Here is a 9,441-nt window from a genome sequence, read left to right as displayed (position 1 = left end):
CTCCGGAGGGGACGAGGCAGCTGGGATTCGTCAGCTAAAAATAGCACCCCCCCCCCACCTGCGCTTCCTCAGCCCAGTCCCCTGAGCAGCGCCCCCCCACCCTTCAGCCCAGAACTGGTGCCCGGGGAGGTTTCCACAGAGCGGCGAGGAGCCTCGGAGCTGCGAGAAAAGGGGATTGCCATGGCGAGCACAGGTGGGTTCCCCCCACCCCACCCCATTAGGATTGTGCCCTGCGAACTTTGCCAGGCAAGGGAATCAGGATGGGGGGAGGATCCTAGTTGAGCCATGAGGCCAGCTTGTTTTTGGAAGGGAGGACTTTAACTGAGTGGGGGACCCAGTCTGAAGGGAGGGAGCCTTTGGGGGAAGAGAAGTGAGAGGGGCGCCCTGTAAATTGGGGTGCAGAACATAAGTCTTGTAGGGTGCAGATGGCCGGATCCCCCAAACTGCCACGCTGGGCCTGTTCAGCCCTCCAGCCCTCCCCCAGGACCGTCCGTGCCTCCACAGATTCCTTAAGCGACTGGACTGCATCTGGGCCTGTCAGTTAAGGGGGAGAGAGAGTCTGCAACAGCTGCCAGGGCCCTGGGCGTCTTGCCCTCCCCGCCTCCTCTCCCGATGGGTGGGGTCCCTTCATACCATCTTTGCAGAGCAGGAAATCATGAACCAGCTTTGGAGCAATGGCGGCTTCTCTCTCGGGGAAGGGAAAGTGGAAATGCCAGTCAAACGCCTGTCTTCCACTACTTAACCCCCCCATCTCCCTACACCCCTCCGCATGCTGCATCTGCAAGTAGTCGCGTCCAGTGTGAAAGCCCCAGCAAGGAACCCATACAGAGTGCTTGCCAAGGGCAGCCACGCATGGCAGGAGGCTGTGGGGCGAGAGGTGGTTGGCATCTCCTTTTTAGGAACACGGCAGAGGAGCTTCGGGCTTGGTGGGGGACGTGGTAGCTGTGCCAGTGAGGGTCGGGGAGATGCTGCTGGGGGTTGAGATTGCCCCCTCCTGCATCCTGGAATGGAAAGCGGGTAACCAGACCAGGCCGATGGATCTGTCAGGGGAAGCCTCCTGCTTCGGACCACAAGTGAGCAAATATTTAAAGGACAGGAAATCTAACCAGAAACAGCAGCTGCGTCCTATTTAATCATGGTGGAGCATACTTTGCTTAACATTAAACATGGGTGGAGGAGTGGTGTGGGGCAACCTTCATAGGCTTCTTATTCAGCCCCCCCTCCCATTTCCAGGATAAACATTGTTTGGGGTCCAGACTGACCTTTTCTTCTTGTCTGAAACCAAACTTCTGGGAGTTGAAGTCCACAAGTCTTAAAGTTCCCAGGCTGGACACCCCTGATCTAGGGTCTCCTGCTTGAGCAAGGGTTGGACTAGAAGACCTCCAAGGCCCCTTCCAACTCTGTTATTGTTATTCTGCTTTGCCTGCAGTGGCCGACTTGGTGTACTGGCGGGACACCCGCAAATCGGCCTTGGCGTTCACGGCGCTGATGGTGGCCCTGCTCTGCCTGATGCACTTCAGCATCATCAGCGTGGCCTCCTACCTCTCCCTGGCCGCCCTTGGCATCACCATCTCGCTCAGGGGATACAGCAAGGTGCTGCAGCTGGTCCGCCGGGGAGACGGGCACCACCCCTTCCAGTGAGTAAGCCAGGCTGCCCCGGATGCTTGCAGGGTGTGGGGAATGGCCAGGGGGCCCTGAGGGAAGAGTGGGATGTCTTCATGCTCAGCTCTTGTGGCTTGACTGATCTCTGGGGGTTCTCGCTGGAGAGGCACAAGCAGGACAGCCTCCCTGGCACCAGGGATGTTGCGCTCCCCCAGTTTGAAGTGGGTGAATGTGGGCCCCTTGCCTTGCCCCAAAAGGGGGCTGCTGTTGTAGCCCCAGAAGATCCAGCCAAGGGGGACGGGCTGGTTCCCTGGCTCTGGGGCTGCCAGGGATCCCAGTCTGGAAGGTGAAGGCAAGACAGCCAGGTATGGGTTCGGCTGAGTGTTGTCCTTTCCTTTCCTTTCCTTTCCTTTCCTTTCCTTTCCTTTCCTTTCCTTTCCTTTCCTTTCCTTTCCTTTCCTTTCCTTTCCTTTCCTTCTTTCCTTTCCTTTCCTTTCCTTTCCTTTCCTTTCCTTTCCTTTCCTTTCCTTTCCTTTCCTTTCCTTTCCTCCTTCCTTCTCCTCTCCCTTCCCTTCCCTTCCCCTCCTGCCTGCCTGCCAGGGCCCAGCTGGATGCAGATTTTGGGCTGTCCAAAGAACAGTTGGAGCGGCTGACCGAGCGGGTGGTGCATCATGTCACCTGGGGCACAAAGACTCTGCAGCGCCTTTTCTTGGTGGATGACATGGTGGAGTCCCTCAAGGTGAGTCTGGCTGGGGAATTCTGGGAGTTGAAGTCCACACATCTTAAAGATGCAATAATAAATAGTCAGAGATGCAGGCAACATTCATCCCTTTTGCCACATAGACTTTGTTGGGCCTAGAGTCAGCGAGGACGTGTCAAAAAGCAACTGTGTCATGTGTCTCACTCTTGCCCCTGCTTCCTTCTGACGGGGTGGGTACAGGCTGGGCACCTAACTTTCCAGAGCCCTGGCAGGATGGGACTCTCTGTCTTTCCTTCTTGGGGTCTCAGCCAGCTCTACCTTTTATCTTTTTCAGTTTGCTTTCTTGTTCTACGTCCTCACCTATGTGGGAGCCATTTTCAATGGTCTGACGTTGCTTATACTTGGTAAGGGGAGGGTCTGGGAGGACAGTGCCTTTCGGGGTGGGGTCGGGGTCCTGCAGGAATAAGAGACTCACCCCCTCCTTTTCTTCCACAGGTGTGATAAGTGCATTTACCTTCCCTCTGCTCTACAGGCAGCATCAGGTGAGTATCTAGCTCTGGGGGAGGAAAAAGTTGCTGAAACTCACAACTGGCATTAAAAAAGGAGCAGAGCAGAATTCATTCCTGTTGCCGTGTTTGCTTGGCTAAATATTTATTGTTGATTAAACCATAGCCAAATACAGAAGAAAACATGACAATAGAATACTACATAAAAGTGGAGTAGATAGTCCTTGACTTACAACCACAAGAGCCCAAAATGTCTGTTGCTATGTGAGACATATGTTAAGTGAGCTTTGTCCCATTTTACAACTTTTCTTGCCACAGTTGTTATGTTAATCACACAGTTGTTAAGTGACTCCGGCTTCCCCATGGACTTTGTATATCAGAACATGACCCAGGGAAACTGCAAAGGCCATAAATAGGAGTCAGTTGCTAAGTGTCTGAATTTTGGTCCCGTGAACATAAGATACTGCAGTGGCCTGACTCTGAGTAGCAGATTTTCAGAAGTAAGAGGAGGGGGCAAAGCAACAACTAGTTCCATGTTCTTATTTCATCCCTGTTTCTCCTCCCCCCCCTCCATTCAGGCACAGATCGACCAGTATGTAGAGCTGGTGAGGAACCAGTTGAGTAACCTCAGAGCAAAGTAAGTTCAAAAAATCCCCACAGAACAGAATGGGGCAGGGGGGTGGGAGGAGAATAAGCCATTTGAATGCCTTCTTGGGCTCCGTTCTTCGTGTATTGGTGACATAATATTTAGTTATTTCATGTATATGCTGCCCATCTCTGAGCTTAATTTTCTGAATTTATTTTTTCCCTTGGATCCAATATGTGAGCCCGCAAAACACTTCTCAAAAGATAGTTATTTCTGCCTTATTTCTTGGGAGAAAATGGAATGTAATTTAGAAAGAAAACTTTATAAAAATAGCCACGATGGACTCCAAAGGGTCTAAGACATATTGATTGGGTGCTCAGGATGGTCTGTGCTTCACCCTAAGGCTTGAACTGAAGCTTTTAAGGCTTTTAACAGGCTTTAAAGAAGGGATTGGACAGCCATTTGCCTGGAATGGCATAGCTGTGCTGACTGGGGAATTCTGGAAGTTGAAGTCCGCTGGTCTTAAAGTTGCCAAGGTTGGACACTCCAGGCACAGGGTCTCCTGCGCTTGAGCAGGGAGTTGGACTAGAAGACCTCCAAGGTCCCTTCCAACTCTGTTAACTGAAGGTAGACTTTGGAAAGCAGATTCCTCCTCTGGCTGGCTCAGTTTCTCTTTTTCTCCCCAGGATGCTGGCAATATTGCCAACAGCAAAAGCGAAGGCAGAATGAGGAGTCTCGGTGGTGCTTCTCTTCCCTGCTCACACAGATGCAAACAACGCACAGCCTGCTTCTTCTTCTTCTTCCTTACTTCCCCTCCCCAGCCATTGAGTAGTGACCCTTCCTCTCCCACTTTCCTTGGCCTGGAGGGGGCTGGGCAGTTGCTGGTTTTCCTTCAGCTCCCCCCAAGAAATTGGGGAACCCTTGCAAGGGGGTCGGGGGAGGACCATCATCCCTTTGAATCTCAGCCCTGCAGTTGCAGAGGCTCAGGGAAGCTGCTAAGGGCTGCCTCTTTCCCTCCTGGGGAGGAGGGGGCTGAGAGAAGCCCCCACTCACCCACCCACAGCCAAGGATTTGTCTACCAAGAGCCGAGGGGCTAGTATCCCACGCTCCTTTCTCCCTCCATGTCCTGGCAACTTCCTCCTCCTCCTCCTCCTCTTCCTCCTGCCTGCAGTATTTGTCCTGGGTCCTGAGTTGAGGCCGGCCAACCTGGAGCATCCTTCCCTCTTGAGGAAGGGGAGCCGCTCGAGGTTGGTCAGGACTACCTCTGCGCCCCCCCCCCCTGGTCTGTGGGATGTTGTAGCTGTTCCCCCCCCGCCCCTGCCTCTCGTCATCGGCCGGGCTTCAGCTTGGCTGATCAGCTGGCGGGTTGGGTGCAGCCAGTTCTTTTTGCCTGGATATTTACACTTTAATAAAAACAGTTGTGAGAAAAAAATAGGTACGCATGACCGCTTGGTCTCCCGAGTCTTCACTCGTGGCTGTGGTGCACTGTGTGGGTGTGTGAATGTGTCTCCCTGCCAAAATTCCTTTTTTTGCTCCTCCTCCACACCAAGTCATAAAGTCTAGTTGTAAACTGCAGGGGCTTAGTGTCCAAGCCACAAAAGTTGGGGCCAAAACGCCCTTTGCCTGTCCGTGTTGCCGAAATTGTGCAAGTAAATCATGTCCTGGTCTTATTCCTGCAAGCGGTTGAGTTGCCACACAGGCAATTGGTGGGATTTGCCTAAAAGGGGGACCTCCAAACCTGGCTATTTTAAGACTTGTGTTCCAATATCTGAGGGGGCCAAAAAGAAGAAGGAATCTGTTAAGATATTCAGTTTAATAGCTGGAGAAATGAAGGGTTGGAAAACGAGTAAAAACACACCCTTTGTAGCTGAGTCCCTCATGCATGAGGGAATCTGAGCTGTGATTGGTTGATGTGAGTGTCAAGAGGGAGTTTCCTTCTTTCCCGCCTTTTTCCTCTGTGTGTGCCATGTATGCTGTAGACTTTACCTCACGATGTTCCTGCAGTGTTAATTTACCTCAAGGGTGGGCATGGATGGCCTCGTTATGATTTGTGGACTTCAACTCCCAGACTTACGCTCTCTCTATATATATAACTATATAAGTCTACAACTATATATATATAGTTGTAAAATATATTTATTTAAAACTAGGCGTCAGCGTTTTGGGCTCCATTTGGACACCAGCTGTACAATTCCTATCAACCTATGCTCCAAAGCACCCAAAGGCAGAAGCAACAGATGGAAACTGATTAGGGAGAGAAGTAACCTAAAACTAAGGAGAAATTTCCTGATAGTGAGGACAATTAACTAGTGGAACAGCTTGCCACCAGAAGTTGTGGGTGCTCCTTCACTGGAGGTTTTCAAGAAGAGACTAGACAGCCATTTGTCTGAAATGGTATAGGGTTTCCTGCCTGAGCAGGGGATGGACCAGAAGACCTCCAAGGTCCCTTCCAACTCCAGCTATGCCAGTTGAGGAATTCTGGGAATTGACGTCCACAAGTCTTAAAAGTTGCCCGATTTGGGGACCCCTGACCTATAACAACTGCCAATGGTGATGGAAATCATGTAGCACCTGTGCCCACTAGCCTTCCTTGGTTCACCCCAGGACTGGGAAGACCCTGATGCAAAACCCCCTCGATCCTGGGGGGATTCTGGCACAGCCCCTCACTCAGTGTACCAACTCCTCAGTGTGGTGGTTGGGAAAGTACAGGAGGGGGAAATATAATAAGTGCCACTTGGATCTCCTGGAGGGAAACCAAGATTAAAGGAACAAGCCCACAACAATCCATCTTTGACAAATTGCATCATGATCAGGGGTCTTCAACCTTGGCAACTTTAAGCCTGGCGGACTTCAACTCCCAGAATTCAGAAAATTCAGAATTCAGCAAAGCTGGCTGGGGAATTCTGGGAGTTAAAGTCTGCCAGGCTTAAAGTTGCCAAAGTTGGAGACCCTTCATCATGAGGACCAAACTCTCTGATGCTGGGAAGGATGGAAAGAAAGACAAGACCATGATCGGCTGCCAAATGGAGGGACCCAGTTACAGGGGTGATGGGGACATGGTTGGGAGACCTGAAGAGGGAAGGTTGGGGAGAGGTTCTTTGTACATGGTCAGTAGTAGTGGTCTACTACTACGTGGTCTAAAATAATTTGGCCTATGGATCAGTCTCCATCCAGCTGGGCTGGGAGTGTGGCCAGCAGAGGGAGCCCAAGGATCACAACACCTCAACCACAACTGGAAACTGTAGGCAGTCCTCCACTTATGGCCACAATTGAGCCCACAATTTCTGTTGCTAAGAGAGACGGTTGTTATGAGTTTTTGCTCCCTTTTATGACCTTTCTTGCCACAGTTGTTAGGTGAATCACTGCAATTAAGTTAGTAACATGGTTGTTAAGTGAATCTGGCTCCTCCATTGACTTTGCTTGTCAGAAGGTCGCAAAAGGGGATCACATGGCCTCAGGACACTGCAACTGTCCTAAGTACATGCTGGTTGCCAAGTGTCTGGATTTTGATCATGTGACCATGAGGATGCTGCAATTATCATGTAAAAATCATTAAGTCACTTATTTCAGTGCCGTAACTTCAAGCAATCACTAAATGAACTGTTGTACGTTGAAGACTACCTGTAGGTAGTCAGGAATTAAAGTAAGCAGGGGGCAGCACTAAGTGACTCTGGGGCGGGAGATCTGCAGGGACACCAAGGGCCATAGGCCAGACTGGGCAGGACGCAGCAGTCCCAGCAGGAGGCAGTGGAGGCAACAGCCAGCCACTTCTCAAGTGCTGCTAAGTCATGAGAAGCTGGTGCTCTCTTTCCTTCTCTATACAAGGATGGCTTATTCACCTTTCAGGTTTTCACTACTAAGTGGAGCCTCCATATGCAACAAGACTCTACCTCAACAATCCCAGGAGATAAAAATTTTAGCAGAAGACACCACCAGATAATAAACATGCTTGTTTTTAACAGGACTGACAAAGACTATATGGATCCTGGGGTGACACCAGAGAGTCCCCTGCAAGGGCCTCTCATCAACTTCACCCAAGCCCACCACCCAAGACACCGAGGGTGACGGCAACGGGCGATCGGGTCTCAATGTGGAGAAAGCCAGGCAGATCTACGGCTTGAGATCTTTTATTGCATCTCATTTTTTTCTTTACATGAATTTGAAAAAATAGATCATATATTCATCATAAAAAGTGCATCTTTTTCAAAGCTGTGTTTATTTGCTATTTTGCTGACCAGTTAAGTGCAGGACAGGAGGGCCAAAGCAGGGGCCAAACTTCGCCTTCCTCTACTGGCCCTTGGATTGCTTCATCAAATACATCACAAAAAAATATTACAGCACAAAGGGGTAAATAACAATAATTAAAAATAAAAATATTCCCCCAACCCCGGCAAGGATCTGTTTTGTTTTCTTTTGTTTTTTTAAAAAAGCTGGTTAAATAAAAGTCCATAGGTTAAAAAAATAAAATAATAAAAAAAACCCACAACATCCAAAGCTTGGTCACAAGAAAAAGTTTTGGAAACATTCTGTATAGCATCATGGCGAGCTCTGGGGAGCCAAGAAGCAGCACAGCAGCTTTCTCAGTCCAGAAACACACTCGAGGGGAGGTTAACCAGAGGCACAGAACAGAGCAGGCTGCACAAAACACCCCACGAATGCAGAGTAGCTGAGGACCCCCAGCACAAAATGGAAAGCAGCCCTGGGTGGGAGGCTCAGAAGGGCTGATGCTCTCAAAGAAGGTGCACTTGGCACAGCTTGGGTCGGGGGGGGGGGGGCAAGAGGCCTCAGGGTGGGGCAAGAAAGCCCCCTGGCCAGGAGAACCAGGTCTGGAAAAGCAGCAGTGTGATTAGGCCAGAGGTGGGGGAGGCAGTGAGCAATTGAAGCGGTCACACTCCAAACTACCGGTCTAAAGCAGCAGAGACGGACCCCTTTCGGACCGCTGGGCAGCCCGGAAGCCTGGCCTGAGAGCAGAGGGGCAGCAGCTGACCGTCCTAAGTGGGAGAATGCAATGAGTTTGAGGTCCAGCTGGCCAAGGTCAGGAAGCAGAAACCTAGTTCCCAACTGCAGGGAAAGCAGTCACTTGCAGAGGTCCCTTCACAGTATTTGTCACCCAGACCCACCCCACCCCCCATCCCTTCTGGAAGCCAGTCAAAGAAACAGCAAGGGAGGTGGCCAAAGGGAAGTGGATCCCTTCCAGGGAATGCAGAAAGTCCACTAGTCAAGCCTGCTGGGTGGATGGACTCACTGGAAGCACCGCCTGGGCCTGGCAGGGAGTGGCCAGCCAGCCCACCTACAACAGCAGTGGAAGAAAAATCTCAGCTGCTTTGGGGTTTTTTTGCAGGTCCCATTTTCCTTTGGCTTCTCAAAAGTTTCCTCCCAGATAAAGTGTTTTTTGTATCACCCATCATTCCCATTTCCAAAACTGGAAACTGAATAGATCTTTAAAAGTCAACACTGACTTGATGGCACAATTAATTTGCTTGGCTGAAGGTTTCAGGGAGAGTTGAATGCCCACCGAAGAAATATCACCCTGACCTCAAAGAATCCAATGCCCAAGAGCAGCCTTACAATTTGCAGAAGTCCACGGGCGATTAAAAAGCAAGGCTGCAACAGTTTGGCCCACTTTAATATGACAAAAGCTTTCAGCAGGAATGTGCCCAAATAATCCATAAAAGGTCTGCCCTGATTGGCCATTTAATGTGGATTTTTCATCCTAGAGGAAGCAGATCCTGTAGAATTGTAGCCTGAGAGATCCAACACTCAGGATGCGAAGCTGACTAGCAAAAGCGATAAAGTGCCTGTTTTAAAACCATGCAGTTAACACATTCACAAAGCCACCACAACACATGAGCTGGGTGGGGGCAGCACAGGGAGGGTCTTCCCCCTTAAGTTTTCCTCTCTGCAGGGCAGCCCCTTGGCACAACCCTCATTGACAGAAACAGTGATGAAGTGTGGAGGGAAACGGCATCGTCCAGATCCACCAAGCGTCCCAATTCAGTAGAAGGCAAATCCTGTTTCCAGAAGAAAAGGTGGGCTGGGTGCCCTCT

General features: G+C 50.5%; 1 protein-coding gene across 1 annotated transcript; it reads left to right on the top strand.

The window, feature by feature from the left end:
• Positions 1-65: 65 nt before the first annotated feature.
• Positions 66-3,449, top strand: RTN2 (reticulon 2). Its single transcript, XM_070950233.1, has 6 exons — positions 66-193; positions 1,430-1,637; positions 2,203-2,341; positions 2,637-2,706; positions 2,798-2,844; positions 3,387-3,449. Exons 1-6 carry the CDS (start codon positions 181-183, stop codon positions 3,447-3,449), a joined length of 540 nt encoding a protein of 179 aa, XP_070806334.1. The 5' UTR covers positions 66-180.
• Positions 3,450-9,441: the final 5,992 nt, after the last annotated feature.

This window comes from Pituophis catenifer, unplaced genomic scaffold (genome assembly GCF_029215685.1).
Source record: "Pituophis catenifer annectens isolate HBS135680 unplaced genomic scaffold, rPitCat1.0.hap2 SCAF_9, whole genome shotgun sequence".
Taxonomy (NCBI): Eukaryota; Metazoa; Chordata; class Lepidosauria; order Squamata; family Colubridae; genus Pituophis; species Pituophis catenifer.
This window is presented reverse-complemented; position numbering and strand designations above follow the sequence as displayed.

Coding starts and splice junctions, on each gene's coding strand:
- RTN2 (XM_070950233.1), top strand. Junction 2,342..2,636: donor ACATGGTGGAGTCCCTCAAG/GTGAGTCTGGCT, acceptor TATCTTTTTCAG/TTTGCTTTCTTGTTCTACGT. Junction 2,707..2,797: donor TCTGACGTTGCTTATACTTG/GTAAGGGGAGGG, acceptor TTTCTTCCACAG/GTGTGATAAGTGCATTTACC.